Genomic DNA, 13,643 nt, shown 5'->3' on the forward strand with positions numbered 1-13,643 from the left:
AGTAGTAGTAGTAGTAGTAGTAGTAGTAGTAGTAGTAGTAGTAGTAGTAGTAGTAGTAGTAGTAGTAGTAGTAGTAGTAGTAGTAGTAGTAGTAGTAGTAGTAGTAGTAGTAGTAGTAGTAGTAGTAGTAGTAGTAGTAGTATAGTAGAGGAGTAGCAGTAGTAGTATTAGTAGTACTAAAATGAGAAATATATGGCTTACTTACGGTGAGCAACGCAAGGAAGGAGATGGCAACAAGGTCGTGGTCGAATGGCGGCGGTATGGTGGCAGCGAGGAGGTGCTCGTGAGGAGCTCAACACCATAAATGAAAGCTAAAAGGAGGTGAGTGTGGAGGAGGAAGGAGAAAGGAGAAGGAAAGTAAGAGAGAAGTAGGAGATGTGATGAAAATAGCTCATGTTCCATGGCTATTTATAGGGAAGTTTGGTACTACTTCAAGGTCTTCAACCATGGCATTCAATGAAGGAGGCAAGTGGGCAAGTGGATGGGTTTTCCCCCTTTATTTGCCGACATGCTCAAATTTATTTATTTATTTAGTTTTATATATTATATATATATATATATATATATATATATATATATATATATATATATATATATATTGAAGTAGAATGCTAGGCAAATTGATGTATTGTTTTTGTGTAGTACTAGTGTACTACACATATGAATTGAACTTGTATATAAAAAGCGAATTTGGTACTTTGTTGTCTAAATCGGGTATAAAGTATTAACGGTTGAAAATTTGGTTTATATATGACAAACTTTGACTTGACTCATATAATTAAAATCTTTATAAAATATAATTATAAAATTATCATATAAATATTTTGTATGATAAAATATTTTGAAAAATCCATATTTAATAGTTATTAAATGACTTTAAAATACGGGGTATTACAAGTACAAATATCATTGAGGGCTCCGGAAGAGCCACTATAAAATTGCCTTGGGGAACTGAAATTAAAATAATTGATGCTTTATACTCCCCATTGTCTCACAGAAATTTATTAAGTTTTAAAGATATTCGCAACAATGGTTATCATATTGAGACAATCAATGAAGAAAATAACGAATTCCTTCAAATCAGAAATATAACTCAAGGCACAAAATATGTTTTGGAGAACTTCCTTACATTCTCCAGTGGTTTGTACTACACAAAAATCAATACTGCTATAGTAAACCAGAAGTTTACTGATAATTTTGTTGTTTGGCATGACCGGTTAGGCCACCCTAGTTCAATAATGATGCGAAAAGTAATAACGAATTCATGTGGACATTCTTTAAAGAGCCAGCATATTCTTCATAATAATTTTTCATGTGCTGCTTGCTCAGAAAGCAAGTTAATAATTCGTCCATCACCAGCTAAAATTAATTTTAAAAATTAGTTTTCTGGAACGTATACAAGGAGATATTTGTGGGCCCATACATCCCCCATGTGGACCATTTAGATATATTATGGTTTTAATTGATGCATCAACTAGATGGTCACATGTGTCTTTGTTATCAACTCGTAATCTGGCGTTTACGAGATTACTTGCCTAATTGATTAAGTTACGGGCACATTTTCCATATACTCCCATTAAGACTATTCGGCTTGATAATGCTGGTGAATTTACATCTCAAGCTTTCAATGATTATTGCATGTCCATTGGGATAAAGTTGAACATCCTGTAGCTTATGTTCATACACAAAACGGTCTAGCAGAGTCATTTTAAACGTATTTAGTTAATTGCTAGACCATTTCTTATGAAATCCAATCTCCCAATTTCTGCTTGGGGACATGCTATATTACATATGGTAGCTCTAATTCGCATTAGTCCAACAAGTTATCACAAGTTATCCCCCTTACAATTGGTTTATGGTCAAGAACTAAATATTTCCCATCTAAGAATTTTTGGATGTGCGGTTTATGTTCCAATAGCTCCCACAACCCCTAAAGATGGGTCCTCAAAGGAGGTTGGGAATATATGTTGGGTTTGAATCCCCGTCAATAATTGAATACCTTGAGCCTACAGGGGATTTTTACGGCTCGTTTTGCAAATTGTCATTTTAACGAGTCATTTTTCCCAACATTAGGGGGAAAAAAGAGAGTTGGAAAAGGAAATTAAATGGAATGAATTATCATTATCATATCTTGATCCTCGAACTAAACAATGTGAACTAGAAGTTCAAAAGATAATTCATTTACAAAGTTTAGCGAATCAATTGCTTGACTCGTTTGCTGACCCAAAAAGAGTGACCAAGTCACATATTCCAGCTGTAAATGCTCCATTTACAGTAGATGTCCCGGAAGGACAAAATAAATTTGCTAATGAGTCTAAACCACGTCAGAAACGTGGAAGACCAATAGGTTCCAAAGATAAGAATCCTCGGAAAAGAAAAGGAGCATTGATTGATGATGGTTAAATTGAAGAAACAATTTTCGAAGGATCTCCAAAAGAGAATTTAGACATGATACAGTAAGAAATTCAAGTACCTGATAATGAAGAAATTTCAACAAATTATATCATGTCTGGAATTACATGGAGCCGAAATCAAATCGACGTCGATGATGTTTTTGCATGTAATGTAGCATTAGATGTTATGGATAATAATGAGGATCATGAACCAAAATCCATTGAAGAATGTTGACAAATAAATGATTGGCCAAAATGGAAAGAAGCAATTGAAGCAAAATTAAAATCTCTTGGAAAAAGAGAAGTATTCGGACCTGTAGTCCGTATACCTGAAGGTGTAAAGCCAGTGGGATATAAATAGGTCTTTGTGCGAAAGAGAAATGAAAAGGGTGAAGTTGTAAGATATAAGGCACGCTTAGTTGCACAAGGATTCTCACTAAGACAAGGATACTCTCATGTGGTGGATGCAACTACTTTTAGATTTTTGATTAGTCTGGCAATAAGAGAAGGACTTGATTTACGTTTGATGGATGTAGTCATAGCTTATTTATATGGCCCACTGGATAATGACATATACTTGAACCTCCCAGAAGGATTCAAACTGCCAGAAGCAACAAAAATCTAGTTCTCGAGAACATTTATGTATTAAATTGAACAAATTTCTTTATGAATTGAAACAATCTGGCAGGGGCGGACCTATTAAGCCCTTATGGTGAGCAATTGCAGCCCATTTTGTAAAAAAAAAAAATCAGGTATATAAGCCCAAGCTAGTTAAAAAAAAAAAGGCCCAAAAAATTGAACCCCCATTCTAAATGTGTCTGGCACATTACAAACAAGTAGTGGGCTCCTTATTTCTCCAATTAGTGGGCTCTCTATTTCTCAATTCTCCTAAATGTTTCACGTGATTGGGGTACATAAAAATCAATTTTTTTTTTTAATTTTTTTTAAAAGTTCTTGTACAGTCACTGAGTCACTCACCCTTTTCAACCCTTACCCAACTTTCTCTCTCTAACTCAAATGCCTCAAATAGCTCAAATGCCCAGATCTACATAGTACTACTACCAAACTACCACCTAACCCAACCTCACAGCTAGTTTTTTCCGACCTGAGTTCGCTAGATTGCTGCCGCCTGCCGGAAAAGTTCGTCGCCGTTGACCGCTTCCGAGTTCCGACTTCTCCAAGCAGCAAATTGTCCACATTTGAATTAATATACAAGAATACAAGGTATTAAGGTTAATTAATTTTTCCTTATTGTACAAATTTATGTACTTCTTGCCTTTACTTTGAAATATTTAATCAAGATTCAAGAATTAATTTGTACTTTGTAGAATTAATTTGTGTATTTGATTGATTTAGATTGTACATTATAAATTTCAACTTTAGAGTACTAATTAGACTATTAAAGTGACTGTGTGTAAGTGATTAACTTAGGTAATTGATTAAATTTATATGAAATTGAATGATTGTCTTATTTTAAATTCTAATACTGTGCAATTGCCAATTGTGCAAATGTGACTAATTTTTTTTATTAGTTTGTTTATGACTATTTATTTAGAGTATTCTATTTTTCTATCAGTGAAAGATGGTTGATGATAGGAGTAGTCCTCCCCGTAAGAAAAAAAATTGGTTTATTCAAAAATCCAAAAGAAGTGAAGCAAGTTCTTCATCACCAACTCAACCTCCAATAACTCAAACAGAGCAAGAGTGTTCATCCCCATCTAATAACACACCGGAAACTCAGGAAACTGGAACGGGATCAATACCTACTACCAATGGGAGTACAACATTTGCATCAAGGGAGAGACAAAGTGAGCTTTGATGTTACTTCATTGCCACATGATCCAGATAAAAGGAGAAAAAATTGTGGAGTATCATCCGATGGACCAAGATGCAGTGAGGAGAGTATATATACAGAGAGGTCCTTGTCAGCCACTTACTCACAAATTTCCTCAATCAAACTTCGGAGGAGGTACATTACGTCGCTTTAATCGTTCTTGGTTAAGAAATATACTTGGCTTGAGTATAGTCAAAAGATGCTACATTTTGCCTTGTGTGCTATTTGTTTAAGAATGAAACTTCTAAAGCTGCAGGGGGGGGGGGGATGCATTTGTTGTTAATGGATTTAGGAAGTTGGAATAGGCCAGTTAGATTTAGGAAACATATTGGTGGGGTTAATAGTGCTCATAATCAAGATTTACAAAAGTTTGAAGATATAAAAAATCCAAAAACATCCATCCAAAACTTCCTTGACTCAAGCTTCAGATCAAGCAAAAACATGATTATAGAGTCCGTTTGACTGCTTCACTTCAATGTTTGAGATTTCTTTTGCGCCAAAGGATTGGCATTTCGTGGCCATGATGAAAGTGAAGATTCAAATAATAAAGGAAATTTTCTTGAACTTTTACAATGGTTTTGCCGAAAAAAATGAAGATGTAGGAAATGTAGTCTTAAAAAATGCTCCAGGGAATAATCAAATGACTACTCCTTCAATTCAAAAAGATCTTATCAATTCTTGTGCTAAAGAAACTACTAAAGCAATTGTGAATGATATTGGTGACGATTATTTTGGCATTTTTAGTCGATGAGTCTAGTGATGCATCTCAAAAGGAACAAATGGCTTTGTGTGTGCGTTATGTTGATAAGAAAGGAATGATAATGGAACGGTTTCTTGGGATTGTTCATGTTCGGGACACCACTGCCTTGTCTCTTAAAGAAGCTATCCTTTCTTTGCTTAATGAACATTCTTTGAGTTTGTCTAGAGTTCGGGGGCAAGGATATGATGGGGCTAGTAATATGAAGGGTGAAATTAATGGGCTCAAAACTTTAATCAAGAATGAAACATCTTCTGCATATTACATTCATTGTTTTGCTCACCAACTTCAATTGACTCTTGTTGCCGTTTCTAAGAAAAGAAAAGATTGCGGTTGGCTTTTTGACACACTTTGTGATTTGTTAAATGTTGTTGGAGTATCTTGTAAGAGAAAAGATGTTCTTAGGGGAAAACAAGCTGAAAAAGTTACTAAAGCTATTGAAAATGGTGAACGTGAAAGTGGAAAAAGTAAGAAATCAAGAACTTGCCTTAGCTAGGCGATGTGACACACGTTGGGGATCTTGTTATAAATTGATGGTAAATGTGATTGCTTTGTATCCTGCAATTCGTGAGGTGCTTGATTTAATTGGGGATGATGCTAGAAATTGTGATGATGCTCGAAAAGCGGATAATGTGAGTTTTGCAATTGAGTCATTTGATTTTATTTTTCATGATCCACTTGATGAAAACAATATTTGGGATTGTAAATGAATTAAATAAGGCTTTGCAAAAAGGAGATCAAGATATTGTTAATGCCATGTCACTTGTTTCTTTGACTAAAGAAAGATTGCAAGACATGAGAGAAAGTGGGTGGGATAATTTCCTTACCACAACCACTACATTCTGTGAGAAAAATGGCATTAGTGTTCTTGATATGAATGGTGTGTATACTCCTCCGGGAAGGAAAAAACGTGGTCGTTTGGATACTACTAATATGCATCATTTTCGAATTGAAGTTTTTTTTAGCGTAATTGATCTTTAACTACAAGAGCTTAATAATCGATTTGATGAGGTTAGTATGGAATTACTTGTTTGCATGGCTTCTTTGAGTCCCGTTGATGTTTTCTCTTCCTTTGATAAACAAAAGATACTAAAACTTGCCGAGTATTATGAAGATGAGTTCTCAAGTGCTGATTTGTTAAGCCTTGATGATCAACTAGGGAACTATATTACTGATATGAGAAGAGATGATAGATTTTGGGGATTAAATGATCTTAGTGAACTCTCCATGAAGTAAGTTGAAACAAAAAAGTGTCAAGTGTTCCAACAGGTTTATTTGCTCATAAAGTTGGTGATGATTCTTCTCGTGGCAACCGCAAGTGTGGAAAGAGCATTTTCATCAATGAATTATGTGAAGAATAAGTTACGAAATAGCATGGGTGATAAATTTTTAAAACGATTGTTTGGTTACTTTCATAGAGAGAAACATCTTCCTTGAAATTAGTGATAACGATATTATTAAGCGATTTCAAAGAAATGAAAATTCGACGAGAACAATTGTAATTTATTTTTTTTTAACTTTGTTTCCCCCTTATGAATGTATTTGGTTTGTATTATTGAAAACAATTTGTAATTTTCGGTGATGTATCTTGACATTTCTTTACTTTGTTGTTCGTACATTGGTATGATTAAGTTGAAAGTTTATTTTGGACCCCCATTTATAAATTCTTGGATCCGCCACTGCAATCTGGGCGTATGTGGTATAACCGTCTAATTGAGTATTTGTTGAAAGAAGGTTATAAGAATGATCCTATCAGCCCATGTATTTTTATAAAGAAATTTGGCTTAGGTTTTTTTATAATTGCGGTGTATGTTGATGATTTGAATATCATTGGAACCCCTTAAGAGATTTAGGTGACTGTCAATTATTTAAAGAAAGAGTTTGAAATGAAAGATCTAGGAAAGACAAAATTATGCTTGGGGTTACAAATCGAGCACCTAGAGAATGAAATCCTTGTGCATCAATCAACATACATAGAAAAGATTCTTAAAAGATTTTTTATGGATACAACACATCCATTGAGCAGCCCTATGGTTGTAAGATCACTTGAAGTAGAGAAAGATCTATTCCGACCTCGGGAAAATGATGAAGAAATTCTTGGTCCTGAAGTATCATATCTTAGTGCAATTGGAGCACTAATGTACCTTGCAAGTCATACACGACCCGACGTATTATTTTCAGTTATTTTATTAGCAAGGTTTAGTTCATGTCAAACCCGAAGACATTGGAATAGGTTTAAACATTTACTTCGTTACCTTCAAGGTACGAAGGATATGGGTTTATTTTTTCCCAAAGTTGTTCAAAGAAAATTTGATTGGTTTTCAGATGCAGGTTATTTATCTGATCCTCATAATGGTCGGTCACAAACTGGATATGTGTTCACATATGGTGGTATCGCCATTTCTTGGCGTTCCATGAAACAAACCATTGCACCTACTTCTTTCAATCATTATGAGATTTTAGCAATTCACGAGGCTAGTCGTGAATGTGTATGGTTAAGGTCGGTAGTTCAACATATAAAAGAAGTTTTTTGTTTATTATATGAGGATAAGACATCTTCTATTGCTCAACTTAAGAAAGGATACATCAAAGGCGACAGAACAAAGCACATCTAACCCAAATTTTTCTTCACTCATGATCTTCAGAAGAATGGAGATATAAATGTATTGCAGATTCGTTCAAGTGAGAATTTAGCAGACTTATTCATTAAGGCTCTTCCGACAGCAACATTTAAAAAGTTAGTTTATCGTATTAGATTGCGTCGTCTCAAAGATCTTTAGTGATATAATAATGAGGGGGAGTAATTGCACGCTGCACTCTTTTTCCCTTATCCATGGTTTTTTTCACACAGGGTTTTTCATGGAAAGGTTTTTAATGAGGTAGCATATATGTGCATTAAATCTATTTTAGATAATGTCCATCCAAGGGGGAGTGTTATAAAATATGTTAATTATGGATGGCCATTATAGCTTGTAAATATCTCTTTTATGACTACCTTAAGTATGGTAGTAATAACATCCTGGTAACCCTCCATATGTCATTAGGTCTCATTAACCCTCTCATGAATGGACTCTTCATTGTCCATATAAGTTATAATGTTCTATCATGTATATATATATATAGGTGACTCATGAAATGGATGAATATAGACAACACAATTACCTCTTTACATCTCTCTCTCTTATTCTCCCTTTCCCCTTATTTTATACTCCCTCCATTTTTAAATACTTGCTCCATTTCTCCATGCGCGGAGTTTTAGGAGAAATTAGATAAAGTTATAAAATATGGAGGTAGTGGGGTTGGTGGAAGAATAAAGAATTGTAAAAAACAAAAGTAGTGGAGAAATTGGAGGAGAGAGAAGATGAAATTAATAAAATATGATATTTGTTGGGCCACTAGGTGAGAGAAATGAGTTCAATATTGTAAAAGTTTTCCAAATAAGGAAATGTAGTAAGTATTTAAAAAACGGCCGAAAAAGGAAAGTGGAGCAAGTAATTAAAAACGGATGGAGTAATACAGAAGGAGTAGTATCCAAGATTCCAAGAGAGAGTATTTAAAAAACCGAGACAGTATCCAATTAAATTAATAAAATTGTTGCATTCCCAAGAATACTTGTGATATATAGCCATGATAGGAGCGAGAAAGCGGAGGCTACTATGTGAGTGAGCAAGAAAGGAAAAAAAAAATGTTAAACTCCTTTCATCTTCCTCTTTACTTTATCTTATTTTTAATTTGGGCGGCAAAATTAATTATTGTTGGTGCTAAATTGTATAACCGTTACGATTTCCTAACTGATTTTATCTTTGGTTCTGGTACCTCTTCTTATCAGGTTACTTTATTTTTTCATTTTGTTATGAGCAAATTAAATTTATTTTAGTGAATTAATTAGCTTTAATTTTGTGGGTTATTTTAAATTTTAAATTTTGAATAATTAATTTTATATATTGATACTATAAAGGTTGAGGGAGCAGCATTTGAAGATGGAAGGAAAGCTAGCGTCTTTGATACCTTTGCTCATTCTTGTATTTTTCTTTAACCTTTACTTACTTATTATCTTAGCAATTAACTTTACAATTACTTCATATACATGCATGTTTGTGGCTTGTCATTAATTATTATAGAGTGAGCACAAATTTACCAACAACTTAGCCCTGTTCTGTTGCGCTAAGCCCTCTTTGTTCTCTGTTGACACTTGTTCTACATTACTTGAGAAGCTCAAAAGAACAAGACGCTATACAAAAAGATCTTGCTATAGAGAGTTCGGGGCGTTCAAAAACCCATTATCGAAGTAATAATACCTAAAATATTAATTTTAAGTTTAAATGTATGTCAAAATCGCATGTCAATTTATAGAATTAATATTTATTTTACTTTAATATTTCCAATGTTACCAAACTCTTAAGGGACCGTTGTTAGCTTTTGCCAAATAAAAAATGCAAATCAAGTGTCAATTTTGTAAACGAAACTAGTGAGCATGACATTTCTGTACTCCCTCCGTCCCTAAATTACATTCCTCTTTCTCTCTATTATGTGAGGAATAAATGCTAGAAAAAGGAATGTAATTTAGGGGCGGAGGGAGTAGTAAAAATAGCAAGTGTATATGTTGGCCAAAATTAATTTTGGTAGTCAAACTACAAATTGAATTAAGATTTGGCGAGAGTCATGGCCTAAAATGAGAACAAAAAATCAACCTATTAAGGGCATGTTCATATTTACCGAGCTAAATATTTTATGAGAGAAGAAAATTAAGAGCTAAACTGAACTGAATTTTATGAGAGAAGGAAATTAGGGGCTGAGGTGAACTGAATTGAAATTAAGCTGAAGTGAACATGCCCTAATTAAATCACCCTTGGATCACCAAAATTGGAAGATAAATATGCTTATGGTGTCATTAATAACATTTTCGTAATATTGCATCTTTACAATCTAGTTCCAGTTCCATTACTTTTTACTCAATTTCATTGTTTTTGATTTTACGTTCATTGAAATTTGTTGTCAAGGCAGTTAATTGTTGACTAGTGAGTTTTCTTCATTACATGCTGAAACTATAGTGTAAAAGATTAACAGAGTTTATAATTTGGTATTTACTCTAGAAAGAATCTAAGATAGATAGCTCTCATAAGTAAATTTAAGCCTATAAAAGCACAAGAATAAGAAATTTAATTATAAACGTACGCTTAGGGCCTGTTCTCATACGTTGAAATTCAGTTCAACTCAGCTCCTAATTTTCTTCTCTTATAAAATAATTCATTTCAGCTCGGCTCAGTTCACTCAATGAGAATATGCCCTTATTTGAATTGAAAATTATTTTTTCCAACATCGCAAGCAATAATTTATTACTTAACTAGAATAAGAAAATTTCAGGGAAACATTTGCAAGGCACTGGAGATGTTACATCTGATGCATATCACAATTACAAGGTGTCAAAAGTTCTACTCCATATTACATGTCTTCTGTGTTATTAATTACTACGGAGTATAATATCATTGTCACACTAATTTTAAGTGTCTGCATTATAATTGACAAACTTTTTGTGTTGGATGATTGATCTTTCTATTCAGAAAGATGCCGAACTCATGGCAGAAACAGGATTAGAGGCATATAGATTCTCTATCTCATGGTCAAGGCTAATACCGGGTAAAAAAGTCAAATCCTTAAGGTGTTAATGATGAATTAAATCAATCTACTAATTTGAAGTTGATTTCTTGATATTATCATATTACTTTCAGATGGCAGAGGACGTGTTAATCCCAAGGGTTTGGAATACTACAACAATCTAATCAATGAGCTCATCAATCACGGTAAAATCTTATATATTTAAGTTCATATTAATATAGAGCATTACATTGGTTGTTGTATGTATCTTTAACTTGAATTGGATAGCATAGTTATGGTTTCTATTCATTCTGCAGGGATCCAACCACATGTTACATTAATGCACTTAGATACACCACAGGCGTTGGAGGATGAATATGGAGGATTTATCAATGTGAGGATTATGTATGTGTTTCTTTAATTACCTCGGTTACAAACTGTTTTCTTTTAGTAAAAATGTGTTCACTTCATGTTTAAAGATGCTACACCTTTTCCTCCATGTAGCCAATGAATGCTACCTGGATGATCGACGTTTATTACTATAGGAAGGGTAGTGGTTGGCATGAGTTTCTGATATTGAAATGTTGAAACAGAGAAGATTTCACTGCATATGCTGATCTTTGCTTTAGAGAATTCGGGGACAGAGTTCTTTATTGGACAACTATCAATGAGGCCAATATATTTGTTTTAGGGGGTTATGATATTGGTAATTCACCTCCTGGTAGATGCTCTAACCCTTTCGGAGTTAATTGCACGAAAGGAGACTCAACAACTGAGCCATATCTTGCTGCTCATAACATGTTGCTTGCTCATGCATCAGCTGCTTCACTTTACAAGGAGAAGTATCAGGTTTGACTAAAAGAAACATTTATTTCATAATCTAGACATACATGGTTTTTTCTTGATCATTTTCGCTTCCTTTATGCTATATTATTAGGCACATTTTCATTGTGCTTTGATTTGTAAGTCAAAACAATCACATTGTTTATTTATGCAGGCTAAACAACTCGGCCAAATAGGGTTCAGTCTCTATACCTACCATCATATTCCTTCAACAGATTCGACTGAAGATGTGATTGCAACACAGAGAGCTCGTGAATTTTCTATTGGCTGGTAATTTCATATGTAGCTGATGTTAAATGCCATGGAGCTTAATACTTTGTGTTTAGACTCAAATTAAACGGGGCGTGTTAAGTGATGTATGTTTCATTGCCAGGTTCATGCATCCCTTAATGTATGGAGATTACCCGAGAATAATGAAGGAAAATGCTGGCTTCCGGATTCCTGTTTTCACCAAAAAACAATCGGATTTGGTGAAAGGATCATTCGACTTTATTGCAGTAAATTACTACACTGCTATGTTGATCTCACACACAAACCTTACCCCGGAGCCAAGGGATTATCTAGCTGACACGGCAATAAAAAGTGTCTGTATGTCTTATAAGACCGACTAATTTCATTTCATCAGTTATACATAGTGATCTTACTGAATAAAATGTCACAACACAGAGATTGTTGGACTGATGAATAGGCTGAAATTCCTATATTACATATCGAATTATATGTATAAGCTGATCTTAATTTCATCTTTTGCAGATTATAATTATACAAGTGATTCACCAACTGAAGTGGTAGGGAACTATATTTACCCAGTTGTGTTATGATTTCGCTATTTTCATTGATCGTATAATACATTTTACCTTTTTCTCCCAGACTACGTTCCCAAATATACCATGGGCTCTGCAAGGACTTTTGGAATATTTCAAAGATGTTTACAATAATCCTAAGATTTATATATATGAATATGGTTCGATATTAGTTCTCTTTCTACAAAAATTAAAGACATTCATACAAATTACTTGATCATATGTTCATAACTATATTTATTAACTGAGTTTTGTTATGAAATTTCCTGCAGGTCAAGTGACAGAGCATCGTACCACAGTATATGATTTATCGAGAGTAGAGTATTTGCAAGCTCATATTGGAGGTGTGCTCGACGCTGTGAGGTAAGATTTATATACTAGGCATCAATTTTCTGAATCAAAATGTGAAAATGAAGGCGAAGGAAGTAGAGTAATGAATGCAGATGACAGTTCTGCTAAACCTCAGTAATCAATCTGTCTATAACTGAGCATAATCAACTATGATTACTGATTTACTACATATACCTATTAAAATAGGCGAGCTTCCACACTAAAACCAATTAACAGTAGTAGGAGTAGCTCCTTTACCTTATCAAGTGGAACCACCTCTCCTCTTTCTCCAATGTGGGACACTCACAAGTAGACTACAATGGGTTTCAACAATTATATCGATCAATGCATCAGTCTGTCGAAATCCACATACAACTTTCTGATTTCTTGGTGTTCCTCAATTTGTTTGCAGAAATGGATCGAATACAAAAGGGTACTTTGTTTGGTCATTTGTGGATCTATTCGAGGTGTTATACGGCTACAAATACAGCTTTGGTCTGTACTATGTTGATTTTCATGATCCAAAACGGACCAGGTATGCTAAGCTGTCTCAGAGATGGTACTCAGCATTCTTAAACGGGAAAAATGTATCTGTAAATGATGAAGGCAACCAACCACGAAAAAGGTCGACCATCTTTAGGACTACTCCGGAATTGGATGATGGGTTTTGGAGTTAAGGTCTCTATACTTTGGACTACTTAAGTTTCCTTTGTATTTTTAATTTCAATCACCCTTAGTAGAGAACTAGCTCGTGGTGAACTATGAGAGGGCGAATTGGTAATTCTGTTTAATTGAGCAACCTCCATTCCATTCTCTCCTCTCTAGCTCACTAGAGAACTAACTCGATCGATTACATTTAGCCTTATTCCACATGTAATAAGTTTATCCTGCTCTCTTATTCTTTACCTCTATTGAGCATAGCCTTGCATTAATATCCACGGAGTTGATCGAGTCTCCAGATTAGAATAAAAGCTTTCAAGTGCATTATATTGTACCATGTCACGTAACATGTACATACATACATTTTGTGCATTATATGAGAATACTTAGCACCTTAGTGTTTACCTTTGCCCTCCTCTTTACCCGAT

The 13,643-nt window shown here is 34.3% G+C and overlaps 1 protein-coding gene and 1 long non-coding RNA gene across 2 annotated transcripts; both read left to right on the top strand.

The window, feature by feature from the left end:
* Positions 1-3,494: 3,494 nt before the first annotated feature.
* LOC110711220 lies at positions 3,495-4,007 on the top strand. Its single transcript, XR_002509304.1, has 2 exons — positions 3,495-3,617; positions 3,970-4,007. It is a non-coding gene; the product is annotated as an uncharacterized LOC110711220 (long non-coding RNA).
* Positions 4,008-5,517: 1,510 nt separating this feature from the next.
* Positions 5,518-13,322, top strand: LOC110711217 (beta-glucosidase 11-like). Its single transcript, XM_021889593.1, has 20 exons — positions 5,518-5,616; positions 5,705-5,864; positions 5,973-6,216; positions 7,011-7,135; positions 7,247-7,473; positions 7,657-7,721; positions 7,836-7,863; positions 8,691-8,813; positions 8,943-9,006; positions 10,349-10,404; positions 10,546-10,621; positions 10,714-10,785; positions 10,897-10,984; positions 11,173-11,428; positions 11,577-11,692; positions 11,796-12,010; positions 12,176-12,210; positions 12,293-12,386; positions 12,498-12,588; positions 12,968-13,322. Exons 1-20 carry the CDS (start codon positions 5,518-5,520, stop codon positions 13,230-13,232), a joined length of 2,499 nt encoding a protein of 832 aa, XP_021745285.1. The 3' UTR covers positions 13,233-13,322.
* The last annotated feature ends 321 nt before the right edge of the window (positions 13,323-13,643 follow it).

This window comes from Chenopodium quinoa, unplaced genomic scaffold (assembly GCF_001683475.1).
Source record: "Chenopodium quinoa cultivar QQ74 unplaced genomic scaffold, ASM168347v1, whole genome shotgun sequence".
NCBI lineage: Eukaryota > Viridiplantae > Streptophyta > Magnoliopsida > Caryophyllales > Amaranthaceae > Chenopodium > Chenopodium quinoa.

Coding starts and splice junctions, on each gene's coding strand:
- LOC110711217 (XM_021889593.1), top strand. CDS start 5,518: ATGGTAAATGTGATTGCTTTGTATCCTGCAATTCGTGAGGTGCTTGAT. Junction 8,814..8,942: donor CTGGTACCTCTTCTTATCAG/GTTACTTTATTT, acceptor GATACTATAAAG/GTTGAGGGAGCAGCATTTGA. Junction 10,405..10,545: donor ATGCATATCACAATTACAAG/GTGTCAAAAGTT, acceptor CTTTCTATTCAG/AAAGATGCCGAACTCATGGC.